Source organism: Copadichromis virginalis, unplaced genomic scaffold (assembly GCF_057382275.1).
Source record: "Copadichromis virginalis isolate Kocher_CV1m ecotype Utaka unplaced genomic scaffold, C_Virginalis_male_GT1.1 unmapped_scaffold_1, whole genome shotgun sequence".
Taxonomy (NCBI): Eukaryota; Metazoa; Chordata; class Actinopteri; order Cichliformes; family Cichlidae; genus Copadichromis; species Copadichromis virginalis.
The window spans coordinates 342,851-358,402 of NW_028188589.1; the positions used below are offsets into that span (position 1 = coordinate 342,851).

The following is a 15,552-nucleotide window of genomic DNA, read 5'->3' on the forward strand; positions in this document are numbered from 1 at the left end:
CATACTGCTGCTCGCTGATCGTCACCTCTCCTCCATGGTTATCTCCCGTACTGACGAACTTACGAGTGATCAGAAACATTGGAAATAATCAACACCAAATTGAACCCAACCCTGTGTGCTTCTTCTTTGCATGATGGTGAAATATAGTTTCATTGCACGTTGCATGGATGGTTTTAATATCCATGCCATTTTATTAGGGAAGTGTTAGGTACCTTAATACCTAATAGGGTACTTAATAATAGGTACCATAACCTTAATAAGGTAGCAACAAGTGAAGCAACACTGTTGCTCCACATGTGGGAATATCTCATGGTACTTGCACTAGCAACAGAGGGTACAGAAAGAGGTTCCTCAAACACAGTGAGCACCCAGACATGAGGTGTTTCTGTGGAAGACTGTGGGAACGACACAGGAGTGACCAAACAGCCGGTCCATAGCACAAAGTAAGGAAACCATCTCTTCACGGCACGACGGACGGGCGGTTTGAGGGAGGAGCGACACATGTCGAACTGGAACATCACCAGAGGTGCTTACAGCACCAACTGTCAGCCATCTATCACACAGTCCTGAAATCCCTGCTTTGATGGATGAATGGAGCAAACATGAAAACGTCCCGACACATAAACCTGCGCTGACACGATCGCCTCAGAGATGAAGTATCTGGACTCCCATCAGCATGTAGAACTTGGTGCTTCTGGACTGGAGGTGCAAATAGTTCACACAACAGTAGCGTGTTATTAGTGGTGGTCTGGTGTTTGATGGCTATTCAGCCACTCAGTGACCTACACGCTGAGCTCCAAGTAAAGTTCTGGTTGTCGTTTAGGAGCAACGTCGTTGGCAGATCTTAGTCTGACCAGAATGAACCTTGTTATAAAACTCTCGTTAGTAAGAAGAAAACCGTCTGTGAACTGGTCACCCTGGAGTTCAACTGCCAGCCTTTCACAGAAGCAGCCAATGACCCGGTGCAGTTGTTGAAGATGCTGTCTTTGGGTTATGTTGTGCAGTAAGATTCTTGTTACGTCTGCACTGTTTGACTTGATCATGTTGTGTGACTCTCTTTCACTAGTGCTTGCATGCAAAGCCACATCAGTACTTATTGTGTCCATTCATTGTTTCCTAGCTAACCTTCTTAGCACGAAAGGTAATGTTATCGAACCAAGCTGACCACACTGACCTCCCAGCTTTTCCTCCATCTCCATGTAACATTGTGCTATTTAAGGTGGAGCCCACGCTCATGCTGTGACGATGAACTCATGCTGTCTTTGTGTTCCTGTTTTTAACCTTTAACTGTGTTTTCATTATGTCAAAGCTGTCCAGATATCCCAAACTAAAGCGATGTGTCTCTGTCCCTCAGCTCGAAAGCAGGAGATCATCAAGGCCACTGAGCAGCTGATTGAGGCCATTAACAATGGAGACTTTGAAGCCTACACGTTAGTCATTAAAGTACTTGTCAGTAAACTCTCACACGTTCATATGTTTCCATAAAGCTAATGAATGTGTTGCCTGTGTTCTTTCAGGAAGATATGTGATCCTGGTCTCACATCCTTTGAACCTGAAGCCTTGGGTAACCTGGTGGAGGGCACAGACTTCCACCGCTTCTACTTTGAGAACGGTACAGTGTTCCTGCGGGACATGGTCTGATGAAGCATCGTAGCTGTCCCAGTTTAGGCTCACATTTCCTGTAAGAAGTGCATCGCGTGCAGAAGCCACTGTGGAGAGTGACTGCATCCCTTTGTGTTGCACTGCCTCATTCACCACCTGTTGCAGCTCTGACTCATCTATTGTCTTTATTACGTTGGTGTTACATTGGTGTTACGTTGGTATCACGTTGGTGTTATGTTGGTATCACGTTGGTATCACGTTGGTGTTACGTTGGTATCACGTTGGTGTTATGTTGGTGTCACGTTGGTATCACGTTGGTGTTACGTTGGTATCACTTTGGTGTTACGTTGGTATCACGTTGGTGTTACGTTGGTGTTACGTTGGTGTCACGTTGGTATCACGTTGGTGTTACGTTGGTATCACTTTGGTATCACTTTGGTGTTACGTTGGTATCACGTTGGTGTCACGTTGGTGTCACGTTGGTGTCACGTTGGTATCACGTTGGTGTTACGTTGGTGTCACGTTGGTGTTACGTTGGTGTCACGTTGGTGTTACGTTGGTGTCACGTTGGTATCACGTTGGTGTTACGTTGGTGTCACGTTGGTGTTACGTTGGTGTCACGTTGGTGTCACGTTGGTGTTACGTTGGTATCACGTTGGTGTCACGTTGGTGTTACGTTGGTGTCACGTTGGTGTTACGTTGGTGTTACGTTGGTGTCACGTTGGTGTTACGTTGGTATCACGTTGGTGTCACGTTGGTGTCACGTTGGTGTTACGTTGGTGTCACGTTGGTATCACGTTGGTGTTACGTTGGTATCACGTTGGTGTCACGTTGGTGTTACGTTGGTGTTACGTTGGTGTCACGTTGGTGTCACGTTGGTGTTACGTTGGTGTCACGTTGGTGTCACGTTGGTGTTACGTTGGTGTCACGTTGGTGTCACGTTGGTATCACGTTGGTGTCACGTTGGTGTTACGTTGGTGTCACGTTGGTATCACGTTGGTGTTACGTTGGTATCACGTTGGTATCACGTTGGTGTTACGTTGGTGTTACGTTGGTGTCACGTTGGTGTCACGTTGGTGTTACGTTGGTATCACGTTGGTATCACGTTGGTGTCACGTTGGTGTCACGTTGGTGTTACGTTGGTGTCACGCTGGTGTCACGTTGGTATCACGTTGGTGTCACGTTGGTGTTACGTTGGTGTTACGTTGGTGTCACGTTGGTATCACGTTGGTGTCACGTTGGTGTCACGTTGGTGTTACGTTGGTATTACGTTGGTATTACGTTGGTGTCACGTTGGTGTCACGTTGGTGTTACGTTGGTATTACGTTGGTATTACGTTGGTATTACATTGTCTCGTGAAACAACGTGGAGCGTTGTGGACTTCTCTGCTGTAGCGATGAATCTCCTGAGTCCAAGCCATGAAAATGGTAAAGGGCACACTGGCTTGTGCAGCATGTTTGGACATGAAATGCTGGTTGGGCAGCAAAACCAACATTTACCACAACAGAAAGCAGTTGTTAATCAAGAGCAACAAATTCAACCAGTTCACCTGGTTGCTCTCTGGAGCGGGTTTCCTCGTGCGTCCCAGTGTTTTCCAGCACTGTTGGTTGATGCAGGTCATTTTCTTAGTATCTGAGGCCTGGATATATTCAGTGTATTTCCATGTTTCCGCAAAAGTTCAGCCGTGTTTGTGGTGTTACTTTCCAACACGCTAACACCCTGTCTAAAAAACCAAACTTGTCTTGCATAAATTACTCTGTACAGTCTTGGGTTTTGTCTTCGTTTAAGTCTGAGAAGCAGCTGCATGCTGCTGCCACACCAGCAGGTCGACACCAGAGCTCAGTCAGCTGATGCATCAGCGTTTTATACGTTTTGTTAAGACTTTAAGCCAGATTTGTCGCTCACTTCAGTCATTTAGATGTGACTGATGCTGGATATTGGCTTGGTGCATAGCTAATACTTTCTATGAAATGTAAATGTAATTTAAGAAACTAACTGTTAACAGAGTTAATAGTTAGTTTCTTAAAAAAAATAGAGCCACTGAAGCCTCTTTCAGTTGTTATATGCCGAGCAATTTCACATATTTGTAATTATTAATAATGCATCGGATGCTTTAAAGCTAATATGTGGTCCCTGTCGAGTGTTTGGTTGTGTCACAGTGTTGTTGTCCTCTGCAGCTCTGTCTAAGGGGAAGCAGCCCATCCACACCATCCTGCTCAACCCTCATGTCCACCTCATAGGCGATGACGCCGCCTGCATTGCCTACATTCGCCTCACCCAGTACATCGATAGCAGCGGCATGCCTCGCACCATGCAGTCAGAGGAGACTCGCATCTGGCACCGCCGTGACAGCAAGTGGCAGAATATCCACTTCCACCGCTCCGGCTCTCCCACCGTTCCCACCAAGTAAGATCGCCACCAGATTGCTTATAATGTTTAGACACGTAGGAACAGTTTTAATGAGTGTGTAGCATCAAGTCAGTTAAACCCCAGGGATATTGATCTGATCAGTGTAGTGGGAGAGAGTGGGCTGATGGATCAGGTACAGCTCCTTAACCATAGGTAGGCCAGAGAGCCAGCAGTGAGACAACCCCCCAACAGGAAAGGTTTTAATGGTGACGGCCATTGACGTGTTTCCCTTGTCATCTTTTCTCACTGTTTATTCCCCAGTTTTGCATTTGGCTCGGGTCAGTGTCGCTGCTGTTAGCATGAAACAATATCTAGACCAGGGTCGGCACCTCCGGGCCTCGAGGGCCTGCAGGTTTGAGATGTGTCCTTGATCCAACACAGCTGATTTAAGTTCTCCAGAGGCCTGGTGATGAACTAATCATCTGATCCAGGTGTGTTGACCCAGGGAATTACAGAGGTTGCACAAATAGTCCAGAACATCAACATATGCTGGGAGACACAGAAACCCTCTCAGGTGTTTTAAGCAACCGGCCGACGAGTAAACATGCTCTTCTAACACTCTCGAGACACAAAGCGTTCCAAGTTTTGGTGTCGTAACCAGTAATGTTGGTGCTTTTGTGTAGAGATCATTCTGCATGTGCTGGTGTTGGTTGATCGGACGAACATGTTTGTTTAAATCACCACCCTGCTCGATTTCCAGAATAAAACAGCAGGCTGCTCCTCCGTCACATGGACATCTGACCACAGTCTGGACAAAGTATTCGAGAACAGCGTTAAACATTCAAACGAGACAAAGTTTCCCTTTAACAGCTTGACACGTATTCCACGTCTAACGAGCCGTAATGCCCAGTAACTAGATCAGAGCAGTGGGTGAAGCTGACTGTGTGGGTTTGTGTCTGACTGTGCTCCACTTTCAGCTGAGATGACCTCCACCACCTTCCAGCCTACAGCAGTCAGCTGACTGACTTCTGCCGTCTTTCCATCGGATGCCCAAGCCACGCCTCCCCCTCGTTTGCTAGCGCTCTGCCCTCTCAGTGTGTTGTTTACATTGTCGCTGCTGAACTGAAGTTTATTCTAAATGTAAAGGAGTTCACACTTTGACAACATCACTTTGTAGAGAGAGTGCAGGGTGTTCAACATATCTCTGTTTGCAGCATTTTTATTACTGGTTTCTTGATATATTCTTTTTTAAATAGAAGTGGACTCTAATGGTGCCACTGGTTCCACTTGATTTTAATGGGCTAGTCTGTGAAGCTCCCAGTCAGGATTACACATGTTGTGCTATTGTGATATTTTTACCTTTTGGCACAATGACCGATATCAAACTTTTTAATCACGTTTCTGTTTCCAGACACAAGCCTGCTTTGTTTGGCTGATCCATAGATTTTGGTAATCATGTAATTTGCTCTTTGCTTGATCCATATGAGTTGACTTATCTTACTGATGTATGTTTACTAGGAACTGTAACTACATGTTTAAAAGGGAAACCGTTTGTTTTAGTGAGTTCGGTCATCACGGAGCATCGTGGGAGGAAGTGTAGACATAGATTCTTAAAGCCATTCTGACTCCTGCCAGTCACATTTTCATACAATAATAAGTTAATTATGTGAATCTGTTTGTTTACATTTTACAGTGTGATATTGATGCCTGTCCTTCTCCTCACTTACCTTTAAGAACATCCTCCGTATTTCATCCTCTGCTTAAAGTCGAACCCTGTTTAACCGTGTAAATCAGTTTGCTAAGTTTCATCACTGACCGGGTTACTCATGCTCAACACTCATTATGTTACGCTATAGTTATTTTAGTGCCACCATCTGACTGAAAGGGAAACGGTTGTTGTGGAGATCACAGGGAACAAACTTTAATTCCAGATTGAATTGAGTGCAGAGGAAGCCGTTAAAGACAGTCACAGGTGTGTTTTTCTGTATTAAATAATCACTGAAATATTTAGAGAACTGCTTCGTATTGATTTCTTTGATCACATTTGTCCATTTCAAAGGACACTTTGGGTTTATCTTTGTGATTGAACTGTATGATGGGCTGCTGGTATTTAATGTTGCCATGATGGGCCAAGCCTGATGTTTAAGAAATCTCAAATAAAATGTGATTTATGCCAATGAGCGATTTGTTTTTTCATTCCTTATGTGAACTCTGCATCAGTGATATTTCTGAAGTTTTGCTGCTGATGTTTAGCTTTGATATTTCTTTTTGTGCTTTGATGCTGATTGTGAAAAATCCTGCTGAACCTGCCCGCCCCCGCCCCTTCATCCTCACTCGGTTTCAGCAGATGCCGCCCCTCCCTGACTTATTCCTGTTAAAAAGGGGTTTTTCCTTCCTCCTCCTGTCACCAAGCTCTTGCTCGTTGGGGTTTTCTCTGTTATTGTGGGGTCTTTACAGTATAAAGCAGTAATTTTGTTGTGATTTGGAGCTGTAGAAATAAAACTGAACTAAAACAAAATGTTGAAATAATTTGATGTAAAAATGACCAAGTTACCTTCACATCTTTTAGAGTTTTTCACTCAACTCTTGGTACCCCTACAGCTTCTCGTGTTCCTTCTTCCTGATATTGCTGTCATTCGGAACCGCTACATCGATCACTACGGCCGTCTTCTTCTGTTTGTCTACCACCACTATGTCCGGTTGGTTAGCCACCACCATTTTGTCCGTCTGTATCTGGAAGTCCCACAGGATCTTAGCTCGGTCATTCTCCACCACCCTTGGGGGCATCTCCCATTTTGACCTCGGGACTTCCAGGTTATACTCGGCACAGATGTTCCTGTACACTATGCCGGCCACCTGGTTATGGCGTTCCATGTATGCCTTGCCTGCTAGCATCTTGCACCCTGCTGTTATGTGCTGGATTGTCTCTGGGGCATCTTTACACAGCCTGCACCTGGGGTCTTGCCTGGTGTGATAGACCCCAGCCTCTATGGATCTTGTGCTCAGAGCTTGTTCTTGTGCTGCCATGATTAGTGCCTCTGTGCTGTCTTTCAGTCCAGCTTTGTCCAGCCACTGGTAGGATTTCTGGATATCAGCCACCTCCTCTATCTGCCGGTGGTACATACCGTGCAGGGGCCTGTCCTTCCATGATGGTTCCTCGTCTCCCTCCTCTTTCTTGGGTTTCTGCTGCCTGAGGTATTCACTGAGCACTCGGTCAGTTGGGGCCATCTTCCTGATGTATTCTTGGATGTTCGTTGTCTCATCCTGGACTGTGGTGCTGACACTCCCCAGTCCTTCCTTCTGCTTAGCGTACAGCCTCAGGGTGCTGGACTTGGGGTGAATGCATGCATCAAGACCATGCATGGTCAGTGGCTTCTATCTCCTCCTTTGGCCAGCCTATTACCCCAGCAGGGTACCTGATCACGGGCAGGGCGTACGTGTTGATGGCCCGGATCTTGTTCTTACCGTTCAGCTGACTCCTCAGGACTTGCCTGACCCTCTGCAGGTACTTGGTGGTTGCAGCTTTCCTAGCGGCCTCTTCATGGTTTCCACATATAAGTAAATAAAAACATCTATATATAAACATAAACATAGTGACTACAACCCAAGACTAAAATCTATCCTGTGTATTTGTGTGCGAGTTAGCCAGATTACACAACCAAAGCTTGTGAAGAAGAGTTTACAAAGAGTTCTCAGGCTGTGTCAAAGGAAACACCTACTAACATCACGCACTAACACATACTACCACACAATCCCAATTCAAGAGAGTGGAGACGTGTAAATAAAAGCAGAACTTAATAAGAGAAAATATATCAGGTGTGCAACAGCAGCAACATGTCTCAAACAACGTTGGTCAGCAAGCAGCGTCTTAGAGGTTCACCGATGTGCAAAAGCACTGCTTAGAGTATCTATAATTTCACATTATTACACAGAATTATGTTTATGTCCCTACTTATGTTTGTTGCTCGTTGTGTTTTGCACCTACAAAACCTCGTAGACATCGAATTGACCACAAACTCCTCGAGTTCAATGTTATTACATAGCACCGAATCACAACAGTCTAAAAATGCTTTATATTGTCAGGTAATACAATACCTCATAAACCAAGCTGTTAATGTAAAACCTCTGTGCTAGCTGAGGTCCAACAGCTAAAGCAGGAAGGGGAACTCCAGGCCTCCAGTGTCCTGCAGGTTTTAGACGTGTCAGCTGATTCAGACTGCTGAAGGACCTCCTCTACATGTCTGGAGGTTCTCCAGAGGTAATGAACTGGTGTGTTGCAGGACTGCAGGACACCGGCCCTCGAGGCCCTCCCCACCCCCGAGCTTAAGCCTGGCCAAAATCCCAAACACGTGAGCAGTAATCGAGCTTTTCACATATTTATGACCTCATGTTGTAAAGAACAGAGGACCAAAATACCTCCACAAACTCTGAGACTGATAAATGTGCATTCAAAGCAGCATATCTGACCCTCCTCTGTGTATCTCTGTAACATTCGTAGTATAAAGATTCAGGTTTTATCAGATACACTAAAATTAGCATAAGATAATACGAGTAAGTCTTCCCAAAGCTACAATCATAAAACCGTGTGTACAGTTGGCACTTTCTTCAGCATTAACCGATTTACAGAAAACTCACCTGCTGCAGGCTCAGTTCAGCTTTGACCAGTGTTCTCCCAGAACTCCCAGTGGACAGAAATATCCTTCGTCTTTGCCACAAACTCTTTGAAGTTATATGTGGTGAAAAAATGACAACGGGCATCATTCGAGACATGTACAGTTTTATTGTTGTGCCACAAACACACTGCAGCTCTTTTACCTCATTAGCATTTTTATTTTGATCATCTGATAAAGTCATACATGCCCGCATAAATATTTGCACTGTTAATATGTATATATTGTCATCACCATGGAATTAAGATGCTCCGTTATGAGATTGGTTTTCTCTTTTTGACCTTTATTCTTCCAGTGGATCAAAGTAAATGGCAACATTGTTACATGGAAAATATGTAGATGAACAGCAAACACACGTAATCATGTCTGAATGCGTCGCAGCCGCCTTATAGCAACACAACTGTTTGTCTGCGATGGCAAAGGAACAAACAAAGGTTTACCTGTAGCTTCAAAATACATCCAAACTCTCTCACACACACACACACAGCAATAAATAAAGAAACACAGGTGTCACAAATGAAGCGGGTAAAAGCCTCGGCCTGGGTTTAAAGTGGCTTTAACAGTGATGACAGGAAACAAGCAAATCCACGACTACATTATTTATGTGTTGAAAAACAAAACTAAAGGACAAGTCTGCTGTTACGTGTCTACAAATCTGACGAGAAGCCCAAAACCAACAGAGTGTTACTGGGACCATAACCAGACTCTAAAAGGACCCACTGGTTTCTGTTGGAGCGATCAGTTGATCTAATTAGAGCCTGTGGGCTGTTCATTTTCTCTTTAATCGCTACCAGAGGTCTCTTCCTGTTGATAGTTCTTCCTTCCGACTGTTACCAACTCATATGGTTTTTGCTCCAATGTCTATTTTCCGTCCATAATTTGCTAAACGAGCTTGAAGAACACTGAGACCATGAAACCTGTGATGCCATTTTTCCTAATAAATCAAAGGCAAACTGTCCATTTTCTCACAGACTCAACACTTCATTTTATATTAAAGTCAGTGTTGCAGGCTGGAGGAAATGTTGCTGCATGCATGGCCAATGACAGCTGTGTGCAGCAGAGGAGCAAAAGCAGAGCTGGCGTTGGGTTTTCCTGTAGATTTGTTGACAGTAACAGTCAAAGCTGCGCTTTAAAAGGTGTGGAAACGCTACGAGTAGCTGCAGGTAAGGAAAAGCACCAACATGAAGCACGAGGACATGAGTGCTGCACCGAAACATTCATCATCACTACTTTCTTTCTCCGTAGACACGGCACACACAGGTGACAGAAACAATGCTCCACACGTGAGAAGGACAGACACGTGGATAAAGTAAGGGCAGATGACAAAAGGTGTGAGCACACAGCCTTTGTGAACAGATGGGCGGGTTGATGTCGGCTGAGTTTCTGATGATACGCATTCACACTTTATCTGGCATTAATCTCATGTGTACTGTGGCCGTTCTGCAGCTGGTGCATGTACAGCAGGTTCAGGTGGGCTAACGTGGTAAATGCTTTGAATTATTTCAGCTTCTTTCCAGTCCCAGCTTGACTTTTTGTCATCAACTCCCCTATGTACAAATGTTTACACGAGTTCTTCAAGAAGAGGCCGGTGCGTGAGGCGAAACATCCGAGACGCGCCTTTTCTTTCTAATCCGCCTTTGGTGCATCGTACCTACATCACATCAAAGCAGCCGCAGGAAGCGAAACACGAACAAAAATCATCAGGACGGTGAGGGGTGGCTATCTTTGGTCACAATCAGAGCGAACATCTATCGTTAAAGCACAAAAATACGGTTCCAATATCTGACAAACCAAAGAAGAAGAAAGAAAAACTCCAGTGATGAGCAGGGACAGAGGGCGGTTCGATCTGAGGAAGTGTACGTCACCAAAAGCTTCAGTGGAAAATGTAGATCAGTGGAAGCAGCTGCTCAGCTAAGGTTTTCATCCTCCTCCTCATCCTCGGTGTCCTCACAGTAGCGCTGGAGCAGTCGGTGCAGGTGCTGCTGCAGCGCATCAGGCTGCAGGGCATCTGCGGTGTTGTCCAGGCGCTCTAGGTGCACATGCTTCCCCTGAGCATCCCTCACCACGGTCCTCTTCTGGCTGCGTGAATTACGCATCTGGCTTCTGCAGGAACAGGAAACAGTAGTAGTTCATCCAGGATCACAGTAAGTGGCTGCAGACTGCCAGGCTCCACGTTTGTTTCATAAAGAACAATAAATGCATCACCTTCATTTCCATGTTAATGAATCATATCGCACCACATGATGCATCATGCTTTAACTGTTGTTTAAATATTTGCATCAGGATTTGAAATGTTTTTCTGATATTTCAGATTTCTAGAACCATCTAAACAAACTCAGAATCATTGTGTTGTTTCCTAAATCCCTAATAATTGTAACTGTATTGCATCTATACTCGTGTGGTTACATGGTGTTGTCACATCTAAAAGGATGCTGGTTTGAGTCCAGCTGGAGGCTTTGTTGTTGGATCAAATCAAATGTGGCGACGCCCTTTTAAAAGAATGATGTCACACATCATGTGGACTGAAATGAAAAACAAGTTCACAGCCTGTTCTCTCTCTAGCCCGCTGGAACAAAACGTGGCTGAAACAAGCATCAGAAACCAGCAGAGCATAAGCAAACATTAGCATATGCTGCTGTCACTTTGCTTTATTACTCACTGGTTGTACCAGTAATGGCACCATTGTTTCATACCAGGAATGCCAGTAATGTGAAATATGTGTGTCTGCATCTATTATTGCTACACTGCACATCTCAGGATCTGATGAAAACAACAGAAGTTGTATAAATAATGTGCGCACGTGTCTCTTTTCTCCCTCACAGACAGTAAAGGTTAGGACAGTCACAGTGTGGTCACACAGCACACTCATGCAGTCCAACCTTTTAACCACAGAACCGTCATCCTGTACAATCTCTTTCTCTACTATATGCGGCATTAGCACTTTTCCAAATCCTCCAGCGTAACTCATTGCCTGGAGGGGAAGAATGAGGAAAGACAGATCAAATGCTAGAAAGCTCTCAGGTTTTCTCAGCGCAGTGATAAAATGCCTGCATTACACCACGAGTGTCCTTTCATCCTCGAGGCGTCTAAAAACAAATATTATTCCCGAGCTGAAATCTTACTCACCTTCTCAAAGTCCTCTCTGGCTGAAGGCAGGTCTGCAGCCAGCGACGGGTCTCCTGTGTGCTTCTCCATCCTCTCGCCTCTCACCACAGTTGTCTTGACAACCTTGCTGACCTTTCTGCCCTGCACTGGCTCCACTTCAAACTCTGACGCTGTGGCAGCGCTCAGAGCCGGGGACTCTGAAAAGGTCAGCTGGGAAGGAAATACGATGTCACGGTTACTTTGAATAACAGTGGACTGAAGTACAGCAAAGACGTGCCTGCAGTTAACTGGATTTACAGTTAACTGGCTCACCCAAACACATCGGAGAGAAAGCGAGTCCATCAGAGACGTTAACTTGGGGTGAATTTCTTCCCCGAGGACATCAGGCATGCAGACTGATCTACCTGAGCTGCAGCCAGACCCTCCACTGGAGCCAGCATCCAGTTGGATTCAGGCTTAAAACCGTCACAGCTGCATCAGGAGGCCCTGAATGATCCCTTGGTTGAGTTTGTTAGACTAAGCAGTTTGTCTTCGCTCAGTCTCACAGTGTGTATATGCAGCACTTCTGTATTTAATATTAGCAGCACTCTCTCCCTGCACTTCACCTCTCTGCTCGCTTCTCTTTCCCCTCACCTGCAACAGGTTGCAGCACTTTGAGGCAAAAAATAAATTGACTCTCGACTGCAGCAAAATAACTCTCCTCATTACCGGATATAAAACACAAAGCAACAGTAGGATTAGCAGACGTCAGAGGCTCTCACCTCCTTCTGATCGCCTCCACTATGAAGCACAGTTCTCTTCACCACCTTTGAAACAGCATCTCCCTCCTCTATCTGGACCGACTCCTGGTGAGAGCCTTCGATGGTCACTTCCTGTGTCTCCATGCCGTCTGGAGACACATATTTACGAATGACCTTCCGCGTGACCTGTTGGAGAGGCAAGTCACTGTAAAGGTTTTCTGTATGAAGGACCAGGTTTTAAGTGTAATACAGATTTCAGTGTTGAATCTTCCTCACTTTCTTGACCACCATGTTGCCATCTTCATCGATGTACTTCTCTTCTGTCAGGGTCTGCAGGGGGATGTCTGGCAGGTTATCGGCCTGCAAAAGACACAAAACGCTTGCTGTGGGTTCACACCTTCACTCACATTACGCACAATCTACAGACGTCAAAGAACATTTTGCAATCAATCCAACGGTAATTAATAATAGTCAGCTCCAACAGATCTCTGTATTTCAAGTCCGTCTGAAAACAGTGTTGACGATTGCTGAATACCAGCGTCATTATGGGTCCATTCAGGTTATACACAGTGCAGCTTTCCTGTTTCAATGCACAAGTATCACTTCCAGTAACAAAAGAAAAAAACCCTAATGGTGACACGACAACATGTGTAGAACAAAGTGTAGAAATACAAATTTATCTTAAAAAACAAGCAAAAAAACCAAAAATGTGAATCTAAAGTCAATGAAATTGTAAAGGACCAAAGTTTCTAGCTGACTCTCTGAAATATGACGTTCTGCATTAGAGGAAAATGAATTTGAGCCGAGTGTATTATACAGGATTAATCTGAAAAGCTCAGGCTGAAAAAGGAGCAGCAAAACTATCCACTAAACCTTCAACAGGCCACAGGCGCACTGCACTGCACGCAGTCATGCTCGTTTACCTGAATGATTACTCTGCGTCGGACCACCCTGGTGGTCAGTACATCCTCCTCTGAGCTATCAGAGGACAGCATCCCTAGCTCCTCAGCTATCTCCTGCACATAACCAGCATGGGTCAACATAGCATGGGTCTAAACAGTGTCTACAGTTAACTTCTGCAGCCACAGGTCTCTGCAATGCTGTGAAAAACTGAGTACACTGTTACTGCTTCCACAGGAATCAAGAGGGTAAGTAGCAGTAGCAGGTTCTGCTAATCAAATGCATGTGAGCAGAAGTCTACAGCATTCAGGTGAGCATCAACACAAGCAATGAACTCAGCAATGAACTGCCCAGATTGTTGGCCAGAAGTTGTTGCTGTCCATCAATCTGACGTCCAAACAAGTCAAAGTGGAAACATTGTTAGCAGGAGTTAGAGGCGATGAGCTGCACTTGGCCTGGGTACGTGCAGTCAGTGTAGGGAAGTCCTGAATCCCAGAGTCAAATGAAAGGCCACCTGTACCGAAGACGCTACTACTACTGAAGAACAAAGGGGGGTCTGAAGTACTCCCACAAATCTGCAACAGAACGGCTAAAAAATAAAAGACTCGAGCTGGGGTAGTAGTCCAAAGACCAGAACTCAACTCTTTACCTTAAGAGAGCTGTGCATAAACAAAAGCATAACTGCACTGCCCCATATGACTGTATCCTTCATAGCTAAAGGAAATTCTTTTTGCATATATTTAAGGGGGGGATTATCTGTACATGTGAGTGGGATGAACTGCAACAGGCAGAAATCAAAGCAAACAGGTGCAAATGTCTCTGTTAAAGACTCCTTACAGCAGCTCATGCATTTCAGCAACAGTTTGAGATACTGCAAACAAACAAACCCCAAACAGCACACTGGTGTGAGGAAGAAGTGTTTGTGTTATGACATTTGCAATATTTCTAATATTTATGCACACAAAAGCATTTCAGTGTCTTTTAGTCTCCAAAGTACCGACTGCTTGTTTGTCTCTTGATTTAGGAATGCAGATCCACAGCACTGTGCTCATGCTCAACCTCTTACCCGTCCCAGGAAGTCATCATCGTCATAGTATTCTGCCTGATCTCTGGAAGGGAGCTCCTCCAGTACAGGGAGCCCACTGTCTGTCTGATACGCCTCTACATCATAAGCAAATTCAGGAAGACTTTCGCTGCTGGTAGAGAAGAGATTTCTATCTTCTGCCCGCAAGAAGAGCTGGTTTGCTTGAGTAGCACGCTGAAGGCCAGTATCAAGACTACTCCCAGGTACTGGTGAAGGGGGTTCAGAGATATGATAGGTAATCACATCTTCTGGTTCCGAAAAGTCAGAGAAGGCTTGTCTGCAGTCAAAGAACTCCATATCTGAATCAGAGTGCTGTGGAGATTCAGAGCCCTTGAAGTGCTGCTTTACTGGGACATTCGGTTTACCTAATTCAGATTCGGACGCTTGTTTCTCTCTAGTTCCTGTGAGGACCTTCTTAAAGTCTGGTGAAAAGTCTTCGGTGTCTCCAAGGGTTTCAGACTCTTTCTTAGTCAGAGCTTGGCTCTCAAGCTTAGCTGACATAGAGTCGCTGAACACTGACAACAGGAGGCTCCTGTCATTCAAGGACACTTGGCTACAGTCAGGAGCTCTCAGATGTTCTGGAAGCATTGCCTGGTAATCTCGATCAGGAGTTGGCGAGGGTGAAAAGTGCTCACTAGATTGTGCTTCCTTCAGGGACAGCTCCCACTCAGAGCACCTGTGGGATGCAAATGAAGCCTTCTCACGTGAAGGCAGAATTGGAGTAACAGCTCTGTGAGTTGTGTATGTGCTGTGTTCAGGTAGCTGTAGAGGGACTGATGCCATCAGCTTGTCTTCACCAAAGAGCACACCTATGTTACTGCTCTGCTGTGTTATTGTTGTAGCAGACTGAAGCTGTGTGTCATCGTCTGTTTGAAACCGTGTTTCCTTTGGTGTCTCAGGAGCCTGGAAGTGAAATTTCAACATTATCTCAGTAGCTAACTAAGAATACCAGAGGGTGAGCTTTAACCATGCAGACAAAGCCTTTTTTAATCCAGAAAAACAAAGCAAGTTTAGTCTGAGTTTAGGGAAATAGGTTTACTGCTTAGAAACGTGCAACAGACTGCAAAAAGTGCCCCTCAATAAACAACCGTCTGTCGTCAGA

At 45.1% G+C, this 15,552-nt stretch overlaps 2 protein-coding genes across 17 annotated transcripts in view; one reads left to right on the plus strand and one right to left on the minus strand.

Moving 5' to 3' along the window:
- LOC146679438 (calcium/calmodulin-dependent protein kinase type II delta 1 chain) overlaps nt 1-6,131 on the plus strand; it is an 81,044-nt gene extending 74,913 nt beyond the window's left edge. For 6 of the 12 annotated variants that reach the window (XM_085450327.1, XM_085450330.1, XM_085450335.1 and 3 more), the window contains 4 exons: nt 1,355-1,430; nt 1,518-1,612; nt 3,780-4,008; nt 4,929-6,131. In XM_085450327.1, coding sequence (XP_085306453.1) covers nt 1,355-1,430; nt 1,518-1,612; nt 3,780-4,008; nt 4,929-4,932 — 404 coding nt within the window. In that variant the 3' untranslated portion in view covers nt 4,933-6,131. Of the gene's footprint in view, nt 1-1,354; nt 1,431-1,517; nt 1,613-3,779; nt 4,013-4,928 lie in introns of those variants that run through there. The other 6 variants (XM_085450328.1, XM_085450332.1, XM_085450336.1 and 3 more) reach the window with 1 other exon arrangement.
- Nucleotides 6,132-8,711: 2,580 nt separating this feature from the next.
- The window catches only part of ank2b (ankyrin 2b, neuronal), an 87,296-nt gene continuing 80,455 nt past the window's right edge, over nt 8,712-15,552 (minus strand). For 3 of the 5 annotated variants that reach the window (XM_085450189.1, XM_085450188.1, XM_085450187.1), the window contains 5 exons: nt 12,743-12,826; nt 12,488-12,652; nt 11,748-11,936; nt 11,501-11,592; nt 8,712-10,724 (listed from right to left, as the gene is read on the minus strand). In XM_085450189.1, the coding sequence (XP_085306315.1) occupies nt 10,529-10,724; nt 11,501-11,592; nt 11,748-11,936; nt 12,488-12,652; nt 12,743-12,826 (726 nt within the window). In that variant the 3' untranslated portion in view covers nt 8,712-10,528. Of the gene's footprint in view, nt 10,725-11,500; nt 11,593-11,747; nt 11,937-12,487; nt 12,653-12,742; nt 12,827-13,389; nt 13,483-14,432; nt 15,354-15,552 lie in introns of all 5 variants that reach the window. The other 2 variants (XM_085450185.1, XM_085450186.1) reach the window with 2 other exon arrangements.